Source organism: Mesoplodon mirus, assembly GCF_964341445.2.
Source record: "Mesoplodon mirus genome assembly, chromosome: X".
Lineage (NCBI taxonomy): Eukaryota > Metazoa > Chordata > Mammalia > Artiodactyla > Ziphiidae > Mesoplodon > Mesoplodon mirus.
Genome location: NC_138981.1, coordinates 103,041,651 through 103,053,960, shown reverse-complemented (window position 1 = coordinate 103,053,960; position 12,310 = coordinate 103,041,651). Strand labels below are relative to the sequence as shown.

The 12,310-nt window shown below is 44.2% G+C and overlaps 1 protein-coding gene across 1 annotated transcript; it reads right to left on the bottom strand.

The window, feature by feature from the left end:
• Window positions 1-853: 853 nt before the first annotated feature.
• On the bottom strand, window positions 854-11,471 carry AKAP14 (A-kinase anchoring protein 14). The gene is made up of 5 exons (XM_082610859.1): window positions 11,270-11,471; window positions 11,089-11,180; window positions 6,875-7,054; window positions 3,929-3,981; window positions 854-3,389 (listed from the first exon to the last, which is right to left on the bottom strand). The coding sequence occupies exons 1-5, from the start codon at window positions 11,385-11,387 to the stop codon at window positions 3,203-3,205; spliced, it is 630 nt and encodes a 209-aa protein (XP_082466985.1). The 5' UTR covers window positions 11,388-11,471; the 3' UTR covers window positions 854-3,202.
• Window positions 11,472-12,310: the final 839 nt, after the last annotated feature.

Sequence of the window (12,310 nt, the reverse complement as noted above, 5' to 3'; positions counted from 1 at the left end):
ACTGAATGCCAAAATGATGGGTATGTGTGATTGGAATTAAAAATGAGATTTGCTAATAAACCCATCAGGATGGTGTCTTAAGTCAAGAACGACCTTGAGAGGGGAGAGGGAGGGGCGTTGGGTAATCAGTGCTTCCGGAGGTGAACCTCCTTGCCTTGTGATGGGTTTGAGTTAGTGGTCAGGACAGCCATTCAGACTGACAGTCCCCCGAACTTCTGCGGCTTCAGTGACAGGGACAGGAATGTGGTTGACTTGAATGTTCTTCAGGCAGCCAAAAAAGGATTTCCACGCAGGAAGCTTCGGGGTTTTCAGATTAGCTGGGACACCTCCAATGTGCAGATGCTCCTGCGTGCAGGCAGTGGGGACAGGGTGCAGTCCAGCAGTGGAACTATAGTCTGTGTCCAGTTTCAGGTGCAGGATGTGCTGTTTTATGGTGACTGTCACTGAGTGCCACTGTCCATCACACAGAGATTGCTTTGGTGTGACCAATGTCAGGATCCCACCTGCCTCACTGCCCACAGAGGCCGTGACCTTTCCTGCCTCCATATAAACACATAAGTGCTCCCCGGGTTGACTTCCGATGTGAATTAGAATTCCAGTGAGACTTCTCAGGCGAATGCTGAAAACAAGCTTAAATTCTGGGCCCAAAAGCACGGAGTTAACTAGGATGACATGACCTCCTTCTTAAGAAAAATAGATGCCTTTCTCCAAAGAGCCATCCAAGCAGGGAGACACCCCAAAGCTTGCAGAAGCAGTGTCCAGGGGTTTCAAATCCAACTGAAAGTTCCTCAGGATTCCCTACAAAGCTGTTTTGGGGGAGGGTCTTTGGTTTTCCTGATGGAGACGATCCCAGGTAAACTGGTGCTCTGAGGCTGACGGTGGAATTTCAGGGCAAACTTTCCTCCCGGGCCCTCAGACCATCCACAACCAAGCGCCCCCTTTCTCCATCTTGCCCAAATGCCACCGTGTGCCACTTCCCGTCACTGCACTTTGCTTTTGAGCTTCATTTTTTTCCCTCCTGCGCCCGGTGCAAAGACCAGACGTCCTTTCGAAAGATAAAGAGCCATAAAGGAGTTCTTAGTGCCTGTGTAAAACACGAGCCCTCTGGACGCCATTGTCTGCAAGTCCACGGCAAACTGTGACCTGGGTTTCAGCAACTCCTAGGGAAGCATGACTAGCAAGTGGCTGGTGGGACTGTCCCCAAACCTGAGGACTCCGTGGCTGGCCTGGGCCTGTGGAAGTGGTGGGCAAGACTGGGCATCTCCCCACACCTTCAAGCTCCTTGGGGAGGTGGCTGGTGTGTCACGCAATGGCTGGTGGATATTGAAGAAATAAAAAACTAAAAAAATTTTTTTAATAAATAAATAAATATCTTTCAAAGCACTTTAAAAATACAAAAATTTTACATGTGTTAAGATGTTATAATTTATGGGGTTAAATAAATGCAGTGTACTCTTCAAAAAAAATGTTTTAAAACAAGGTAGTGAAATATACTTTATATACTTTATCAAAGTATAGATAAAATTTTTACTACTTAACATATGTTCTAGGAAAATGTCTAACTTTAACCCACAATTAATGAACCAAACAGCCAGTTGGCATGTAGCAACATTCATGATCCCTGAATTTGAAGTGATTTCAATTTATCATCATTGTTGCCTAGCCTAATAAATGTATTATTTCCAAAAGTTAAAAGGAAACTAGGTCCCAAATTTGTGAGTCATAATCCATCCACTTCCCTGTGTAATAAAACCTAAATTTATATTGCCCATTTAAAAATTTTGTTCTCAGGAATTCCCTGGTGGTCCAGTGGTTAGGACTCGGCATTTTTTCACTGCCGAGGGCCCAGGTTCAATCCCTGGTCGGGGAACTAAGGTCCCACAAGCTGCGCAGGTGGCCAAAAAAATTTTTTTGAATAAAAATTTTGTTCTCTAAGAACATTACTTTTTGTTACTGGTTCCTACAGACTGAATGGGTTTGTTCTCTGATTTTCATTCAGTAGGCAGGGTAGTTTAAATGGAACAATTTTGTGATATATGAATATTGTGGATTTTCATTGGATTCTCCTGTCTCCTCCACAGAGTAGATACTCAACAAATGCTTGTTGAATAAATGAAAGAAAATATATTAATTTATTTCAGAACTTTATTATATCTTTCATCAAGGTTTTTTCAGGAAAGATCTGCCAAAGAATAGCTTCAGTAGCATGTTCTTTGGGAAAGAGGAGGGAAGAATAAAAGGGCTAAAAGTATTTTATTTTCAGCCTATTAGATTTACTGCTTCAAACTGTGTTTTAGTCACCTGAGCCATAAGTCAAATGGGAGGGCTATTGTATTTGAAAGATATTTTTTGTTCTCCAAGGAGACTTACCTAGTTTCCCCCCTCCTCACCTGTTTCTCTGATGAGATTTCCCCTCCTTTTAAATTTATTGCACAAATGCAACAGTTAAAGAAGAAGAAAGAAAAATTACCCACAGTCTTACCCCATCAATTGTCTTTAGTATTCTGTGTTCCCTTCCAGTGCTTGTGTACGTAAATACATATTCTGATGTACCTGTAAGTAATCACTCATAATTTTGTCTTTGGTGTTTTAAAACCTTGCAGCCAGGCAAGACAACCTCACAGGGATGGTAGGAACGATTTGGTGTGAGGATGGGAAGAAGACAAGAAATAGTAAGGGTGGCGATTGAACCTTCCCTGTTTCATTGCACCCAATCCTCAAGCCACCCTGGTGCCATCACAGCTGTGATGCTGTGTTGTGTCAGGTAGCACGCCCAGTTTCATAGTTTCAGAATGTGTTGTTTAACAGTGAGGCTTAACTTGCAGTAAATAAAGGGGTCTGTGAGTAGGGAAACCCTTCAGACTGGTTATATTATGAGCTGTAGAACTGTTGCCATTTTTCTGTTCCCTAGTTGTGCCCATGAAAGAGGTGTGTCCAGGCTAGAGACTTAGGCTCAAATGGGGGAACAAGCAGCCAAGAACCAATCTCAGTTTGGTCTGACAGGTGAATTTTAGCAACTCCCTAAACTCAACTTTTGTACCTGTAAGACTCTGAGTGATGCAGATAGTGATGGGAAAAACCTTTTAGAAAATAGAAGACAACTTACTGGTTACTCTGCTAATGTGATGGAAGTTGCCAACTGGAAAATGAATGAATGCAAAGAAAACCAATGCAGCCAGATTGTGTGCCACAAGTTTATTATTCAATAAATATTCTGTGGTTTGATGTTCAGTATCGTATTTTTAACACACTCCGATGAGAAATCTATTCCTAAAATATTCTGGAAGATTCTGGCACTGTTGAATTGGAAGATACTTGAATTCATTAAAATATATTTGGCCTCAATAATGTCCCTCAGGCATTTTTCTTGAAAGTGAGTCATTCCTGGTCTGCAGAGGAAGAAAAACCAACACAACAGAAGCTTTTAAAATGAAACAAAACATTGAGCCAGGGATTGATTACCTGTTTACTCTGTTACATTTCTAGTGAGCAAAATGCCTTTTGTGGCTGGGGGACAAAGGTCGTCTCTGTTCCTTAGGCCCATTCAATAAAAGGCTTAATGAGTTTATATGTAAAGATTCTTTAAGAGAGACGCTGTACAAATAAAAGGAATTATTATATGTGAGTTAGTTCCATGTGACTGTGAAGTTTCACATAGAAACAGTAGACATGACCTACCTTGGCCCCATCCTACTCCAGCAACTAATCCTCACATTTATAATCACTGAAAAACGAGACACTAAAAATAAAAACAATTTTCTAGAACAAAGGCAGACTCCTACTTTCAGCCCATCTTAATGGAGTAGGTGGTCCAAAGAAGAAAAGTGACCATTACATAAATTACCTGCGGCTGTGGGCCTGCTGGGCTCCTGGAGTGTGATGAGTTTTCCCACCACCCTTTTAAAGTAAGTCTCTAAATGTTCATTACCTGTGAACCAATGAATGGCTCTCAAAGACGTAAGAGACATCAATGGGTGTATTCTAAGAGAAAAAGACAACTGTCAGCCAAGACCAGTCACACCAACTCATGATTCTTTCCATTGTTACAAGTGTCCATAAGTAGACTCCTCAATTTCTAGAATTCATTTTCCCTGTGAGTTGGAGGTCTGTAGGTAGTAGTTCTTTTTCACTTCAAACCTGTGTTCCGCAAAAGATCTTTTTGGCAACAAATACCTTAAGAGTATCCACAAAATTGAAAACAAGTCAAGAGAGGCTGTGCTCTCATTACTAGGAGCATGAGGAAGTCATGTGCCTTCTTTACGTGCTCCAGTTTACTCAACCAACTGTACCAACTTACCTTGTAGGGATGGCCTAGGAATGAAACCATATAGATGAACATGGTTCAAAAACATTTTAAAAGCAGCATAAAAATCTAGGTTGTAATGCCGTCTCAGTGGTCCCCATCCAGTGTCCCCTCCAAAATTATACTCGGAATTCTGAGCGAGAGCAAGGCTCCCAAGCCCTCTCTCTGTGTGGTCTCTTGTCATGGTCTCATTCACCTCCAGCAGCCTCACTTTCCGATCTTAGAGCTCGCCAGTTAGCAAGACAGCTGATGGTGGGATATATGACCAGGAGAAGTGAGAACTCACAGATTTTACCTTTTTAGATCACTCCAGGTTCCAAACTCTCCAACTAGGTAAGTTTGTACTAGGATAGGATGAATATAGGACATAGTTGGCTCACTGTGTGGTCATATATAAAGCCTTAGAGTCAGGCAGAGCCTCAAATAACTTTGAAAGGATGAAGGCAGAGGGGAAATAACATTTTTTTTTTTCTTTTTGCGGTATGCGGGCCTCTCACTGTTGTGGCCTCTCCCGTTGCGGAGCACAGGCCCCGGATGCGCAGGCCCAGCGGCCATGGCTCATGGGCCCAGCCGCTCCGCGGCATATGGGATCCTCCCAGACCGGGGCACGAACCCGTATCCCCTGCATTGGCAGGCGGACTCTCAACCACTGCGCCACCAGGGAGGCCCCGGAAATAACATTTTTATGTCTGCTGTATTCCAGGCATTATGCTTGGTACCAACCCTGTTCTAAGGACCCTAGCCTTGGATTCATACATGTTATTTGGACTCCTTTCACACCAGCTATCAACATATTTCATATTCACGGTCGACCTAGTGGCTACAAGCAGTCATTCCTTCAAGTATTTATTGAGCGCCTGCTATTTACCAGGCTTTGTTTTACAGCAAGACAGAAATCCCTGCCTTCCTGAAGCTTACATTCTGGTGGGGGAGCAGAGTATAACAAGATAAGAAGTTACACAGACGATCAGAAGGTGATAAAGTGCTATGGAGGAAAAGCAAAATCATGGGGGTGAGGCAGAAAGTGCAGAGGAGGTGAGCCAGCAGGCTGTGCACGTACCTAGGGGAGAGGGTTCCAGTCAAAGGAAACAGCAAGTGCAGAAGCCCTGAGGAGGGACAATACCTGGCTTACGTAAGGAGTGGCAAGATCAGAGTGGCTGGAGCAGAGTAAGTGAGGGGGAAGGAGTAGCGGAAAGTCAAAATAACAAGGAACCAGATCACACAAGGCCTGTAGGCCCTCATTACTCAAAGTATGGTCTGTGGACCTGCAGCATCAGCATCACCTGGGAGCTTCTTTGTAAGGCAGAAGTTTGAGCCCCAGACCTGCTGAATCAGAATCTTCCTTTTAACATGACCCCTGAGTAATTCACATGCACTTTGAAGTTTGAAAAGCATGTTGGAACGTTCAAAACAGACGCGTGACATAACTTCATTTTTCCAAGGCTCACTCCGGCTGGCTGAAAAGAGACAGGATGTGGGTAAGGGTGGGAGCAGAGAGACTAGTTAGAAGCCTATTGAAATAACCTTGGTGAGAGATGATGGTGTCTTGGCCCAGGGTGGTAGAGGTGGAGTGGGAAGAAACGCTTGGATTCAGGGCCTATTTTTTTTTTAATTTTTTTTTTGGCTGCGTTGGGTCTTCATTGCTGTGCGCGGCTTTCTCTAGTTGCGGCAAGCGAGGTCTACTCTTAGTTGCAGTGCGCGGGCTTCTCATGGCAGTAGCTTCTCTTGTTGTGGAGCATGGGCTCTAGGCGTGCGGGCTTCAGTAGTTGTGGCACGCGGGCTCAGTAGTTGTGGCTCGCGGGCTCTAGAGCACAGGCTCAGTAGTTGTGCACGGGCTTAGTCGCTCCGCAGCATGTGGGATCTTCCCGGACCAGGGCTCGAACTCGTGTCCCCTGCATTGGCAGGCAGATTCTTAACCACTGCGCCACCAGGGGAGTCCCATCAGGGCCTATTTTTGAAGGTAGGACCAACTGGATTTCCTAATGGATGTGAGTGAAAAAGAAGAGTCAAGGATGACGCCAAGGATTTTGGCCATCAGCTGAGATGAGAAAGGCGCAGGTAGGTCGGACTTGGAAAGGCAAATCAGAAGTTCAGTTTTGGATACAATAAGTGAGATGTTTATTAAACATCCAAGTGGCAGAAATCTGGGCTGGAGATAGAAATTTGGGAATCATAAGCTAGAGGTGGCATTTAAAGCCAGGAGACTGGATAAGATCATCAAGGAGGTGAGGCTAGAGAAAAGATCCAAGGCCTGAGTTTTGGGACATTCCAACATGAAGAGGTTGGTGAGAGGAGGAGAGGCCAGTAGACCAGTAGAGAAGGAATGGTCAGTGAGGCAGGAGGAAAACCAGGAGAGAATGTTGTTCTAGAAGCCAAATGGAACATTTCACGGAGGAGGGAGTACTCCGATCAGCTATGGCAAGTGCTGCAGATGGGCCAAGTGAGACGAGGACAGAAGTATGACTGTTGTGTTTCACAAAGAAGGGGCCCATTGATGGCCTTGACAAGAGAAGTCTCTATTCTCGTCGAAGCCTCACTGAAGGGAACAGGGCAGAAAAGGAAAGCGCTTACCGGAAGTTTGTTTGTGTTGATCTTGATGGTGAAGTAGACACTGGCAGTGGTTCGTGCTATGGGTCTCCGAGCAGTTAGGATGCTCCAGTGTACACAGTAGATGTAGTGGAAGCTGTGAATCACATCTTCCCTTTTTAAAAACTCTGTGTAGTGCGCCCAGTGGCCTTGATACTCCCAGTTCTGTTTCATAGAAAAAAATAAAAAGCACACAAAGGAAGAAAAGCAGACTTCTGTTCAAGCTGTCTAGACGAAGGCAGCACACAACAGTAGGGGTTACAGCCCTGCTTCTGGATCCATTTCTAACACTTTTGACGGGGATTCAAACTACAGTCAACTCCCACTTATCTCCACAGGTAGGGGAGAGAAAAGGTGGAGCTAAAACGTCAAATAAGTGAATAGTGCAGACATCGCTTGAGATTGGGCTTTGGAGCTCAGGGGCCCACGCTCAGTGTGTGTACATACACACCACACACACGTACACACTAACCTCCTTCCAGACCTTTACTTGGAAGGCAACTTTGGTTAATTGGAAAATAATTAGAAAGTGCTTAGAACACGTGTTCTGCTCACTCTACTCCAGAAGACCTAAAGGTGTGACTAGAAAATAAGGGGGCTGATTTCACAGGCTGTTTTGGAAAATCAGACTCACTTCATTGCAGCCCTAGGTGGTAGGTAAAATAAGGTCAGAAAAGGAATAGATCAGGCAAGGGATCATTCAGATCCCTCAGATCCCTTGGAGAAGCTTCCCCCTCCAAAGCACAGATCTTACTAACACCTAGGGTCCGCACAAGGCATGATGTAGCCTTGAGTCTGAGCACCAGGCCTTGAATGCCAGAGGCTATTGGGGCACAGAAAGCTTCCTAAAAAAGATCTTGAATTAAGATGAAGGTCCACAGAAGGAAGGAAGTAGGATTGTCTAACAATCCCAGTGATGTAGAGAGAGAGTTTGGGAGCAGATGGTAAAAAGACTTTAGGCCTTCCTTTAAAACAAAAAAATGTAGGCTGGCCTTCTGCCTCAGCTAACTTTATTTCAAACTTATACCCAATTGGCTGTTTCAGTTAGCCAGAGACTCTAGATTCCTTGAGATCAGCTCTGTGTCTTCTTACATAGATCATTTTCCCTTTCAGTGAAGGAGTCTGCCAGCCAACCCCATGAGGCCCGTTGGAGCATGTCTTTTTTTCCCAACCTTTCTGTGTTACTTGATATACTTTTTCAGGCCTAATGTTTAATCTGTCACACAGTCATAGACTTTGTAGCATTGGAGTGGTCCCTAAAGATCATCTAACAAGGCCCCTCACTTTGTAGATGAGGATCCTGGGGCCTAGAAATAGGAAGGGACAATCCCACACAACAGCTGGGACCCAGGCTCCCGAGCAGCCAGCTCAGAGGGCTCCCGAGCAGTGCTCTCTCCACCCCATCAGATGTCTCAGTTCTAGGATTTTCTAAAGCAGCCTTAGACAAAGTAAATTCAGCTATCTCCATCAGGCCACTCTCTTCCCATTTTTATCTCTGTGCAGTGAGTGTGTGTTATCCCATGTTTTATCATTTTTACATAACATTGCTTCATATACTCATTTCCAGGAAACAGTATCTCATTGTGCTACTCAACCATGGATGGCTTAGCCAATTACATATTACTGGACACTCAAAATCAACAGGCACCTGGAAGTATATGCACAAAGCTGTTATCGATGATAAGTGACATTTGAGGGAGTAGATCTGGGAACTTTCATTTTCTACTTTATGTCTTTTTGCTCAGAGTTTTTTTTTTTAATAATGATGTCTTATTTTTATTGTAAAACTATTTTAAGTATGTGATAGGCATGGGGGATTTTCCAGTTTTTCTTATATTAAGAACTTATTTGTGTATTCTTGTTGCCAGATTGCATTCCTGAAGAAAATTAACCAATTATTATGCCCACTGGCAATGTATAAGTACACCGGTTCCCTCCCCACAAACACACAAGCCTTGTGATACCAGATTTAATCATTCTTTTTTTATGGGGGGGGGCGCACCGCATGGCATGCGGGATCTTAGTTCCCAAGGGATTGAACCCGTGCCCCCTTTCACATTGCAATACCTTAAAATCTTTTGAATTTTCATTTTTCATTGATAGTAAACTGCATTATTTCTGTCATCAAAAAGTACTTTTCCTGTTAAGGTGGAAGAAGTATATCAGACAGACCAATGATCAAACTTCATTTTGCTGGTTAATCAGAAAGATTTTGGACAAATTGCCCAACCTCTCTGAGCCTCAAGATTCGTCATCTGTAAAATGGGTACACTGAGGTACCTATACACAGGTTTGTTGTGAGGATTAAATGAGATAATGCATGTGAAGTGCTTAGTGGTGCTTGGCACATAGCAGTGCTCACTCAGGAAATGGTAACTCCTAATTTGCTGTCCCCTGGTGTATGGTGGACTCTGGGAAATCTGCAATAGGCTTGAAAAAGTTCTCCATCAGAAATGCCTAGCATTTAGATGATAGACTTCACTTCTAGGGCTTGCTGCATTAGTGGGGCTGGGAACAGGGTGATTTTATGTCCGGAGTTATATAGAGCTTTTAGCTTTGCCATCACCTTCTACTTTCTAATTTTCTGTGTCCTCACAACAGCCCTTGACTTAGCTTTTCATCTGTGATAGCTTTTCATCTGTGAAGAATAATGGTATGGAGAGAATAAATCTGTTCATGTATTCAACACATATTTATAGAACATCCTCTATGTATCTGACCTTTCTAAGGCCTGGGGACAGAGCAATGAACAAAAGTCTCTGCCCTCATGGATCATGTGGAAAAAAGGCAATAGGGTAAATAAAATCTAATATCATAGGTAGAGGTAAGTGCTAATGGAAAAAAATAATAAGTCAGAGGAGAGATGGGTGCAATTTTAGATCAGGTGGCCAGGAAATGCCTCAGTGAGCAAAAGCCATCCTAACAAAGACCTGAAGAGAGGGAAAGTGCAAACCATGAGAGTAGATCTCAGGGGAGAGGGTTCCAGCAGAGGGAACAGCAAGTGCAAAGGCCCTGAGGTGGGAGCACGCCTGGCAGTTGAACAGCAAGGAGGGAAGTATGGCTGGAGTGAGGAAGGTGAACGGGGAGAAGGTGGTGGGTGATGGAGTCTGAGCAGTCAGTTGGGAGGAAGGGGGGATGGAGACTCAGATTATGTCGGGCCCTATAGGCCACTGTCCGGACTGACTTTTGCCTTTTACTCAGAACCAGTAGGATCTGCAGGGGAACATTTTCCTGCTTGTTCTGTGTCCAATTTCAGTCTGATTCACAAACTTTGGGTGCAGCAAGCAGGAACTTTTACCCAAACCCAAATGGGAGATGTGCTTCCAGAGCAGGAAGGCCCAAGAGTAACTAGTACTTTGCACCGTTTCTCTTCACTGTGCTCTTGATACCCCTTGCAATGGCAATGGCGAGCTGTGCCGCAATCACGGATGGAGGGTGTAGAGCCAGGAACCCCTGACCTTTTTCCTCCTTCCCACCTGACCAAGCCTTCCTGGGCCTGGGAAAGTGCCCTTAGGGTGGAAGGCTTGGATGGGCTGGTCAGAGGAACTGAGACAGCTGGAGACTTCTCCCAGGCTGGGGGGGTTTGCCTCCACCAATTTCAACTGGTTTCTCTTCTAAGGAAATACAGTGAGTGGGGATTTCAGGCCATTCTTCTTCATCCACCCCACCAGTTATGCAAAGCCACCCAGGGCCTTCTCCCCAGAGCTGCTGGGATAAGCCACACAAATAGGTCAGAGCCAGGACCAGGAGGAAAAAGAAAAGAAATTCACGAGCATGTGCATCTGACTGTACAGTGAATACATTTCAAAGCTAAATCAAAAAGACTCGTGATCTGTGTGCATCCCCTCTGTTAATATGAGAACTCTAAAGCTGGGGCTGGAGAACCCCTGTTTTAGAGGGGCATCTCCCTCCTTAGGCCACTAGGCCCCCATTTAGAGCAGCAGCATGGGGAAATTGCTTAGCTGAGAATATCCAATTTTCCTAGGGAAGTGTACGGTGAGGACAACAAAAACACTGGAAAATACAATTGGCTTTTCACCTTCAAAGACTATCCCATCTTGACTTTGCAACCCAGATGAGGACAGTTTTTATTTCAGGTCGCCTGTGATATCATTGCTTAGGCTTCCTAGTAGGACTTCCATTGTGCATCAAACAGGAGCCTTTTAATTGTGCTGAGCTGGAGTGGTCAACGGACTTACTGAAATGAACTCCTCAATTTGTTTACAGCCCCTTTCTTCTGTGAATTCACCCTGTGTGATCCAGTTGATATTTTTGATGGGGTTTTCAGCTTCTGCAAACAAGGTATGAGTTTATTAGTTGCCTCCTAGTGTGCTGTTACATAATGAGACCATCCTTTACATACCCCAACAGGATTACTACCTTCCATGGACTTGATAGCAGCAGCGATGGCATTCTTGGCTAAAGCTAGAGCTAGTTCAGTTACATTTTGAGTGTCTTCTGTATCCATCATCTGGCTTGTAGGGACCTTTATCCACATCTACTTCCTTCTGAAATTTGACATTTTTAGTCACATTCATTTTCTTTTGACTGGGAAAAGAAACTCAAAAAGTTACTTTTTGCGTGTGTGTATGTGTGTGTGTGTGCACGTGCGCGCACGCACGCGCGCGTGTGTACACTCTCGTCTAAGTACAGACTATCTCTTGAAGAATCACAAGACACAGGAAATGGTGTTGCCTCTAGGGAGGCGATTAGGGGTTGGGGTAGGAGAGAGGCCTCACTCTTTACCCTTTGTGCCTGGCTGCTGAGGTCCATATTCCTGAAAACCAAGGATTTGCCAATTCTCATAACCATGAAGACCTCAGCAAGACATAGCCGAATGATTCCTAACTTCCTTAGAGTTCTAACAATATTGATTTCTAGTTGAGTCTTTCTTAGAACTTCAACCCCTGCTTTAGGCCACTGAGGGCACGTGGCTCTTTAACAAAGTGTATCAAAATGATTAGAGACAGTACAGTATAGGAGAGGTTCGTTTTTCAGGTTTTTTTTCTCTTGGATTTTCCAGGTATACAATTATCCGCCGGAAACTATCATTTTTTATCTCTTTTCCTACAATATATAAGTGTTAGCTTTGGGTAACACTTCCAGAAAAATGGAAGTGAAAGTGGAGATGGTGAGCCTGCTTCTTTCGCGTCGGGCTTCAGTGGGCGTGCTTTCTGGTGTCACACCAGTAAGTATGATGCTGGCTCGTGGCTTGAGATTTATTCAGAAAACATTTGTCTGCTCCTATTTTAGTAAGATGTTTATAAGTGATAACTAAAATTTTCCAAATGCTTTTAGCATTTGTTGAGACTGTGGAAATTAGAGTTATCAGGGCTGTGAAGGGTTCATCACAGAGCTAGAAGTCTTTGCACGTTTTCCATCTTTTTCCCTTGAGTCTTGGATTCCTTCTTTCCCTGCTAT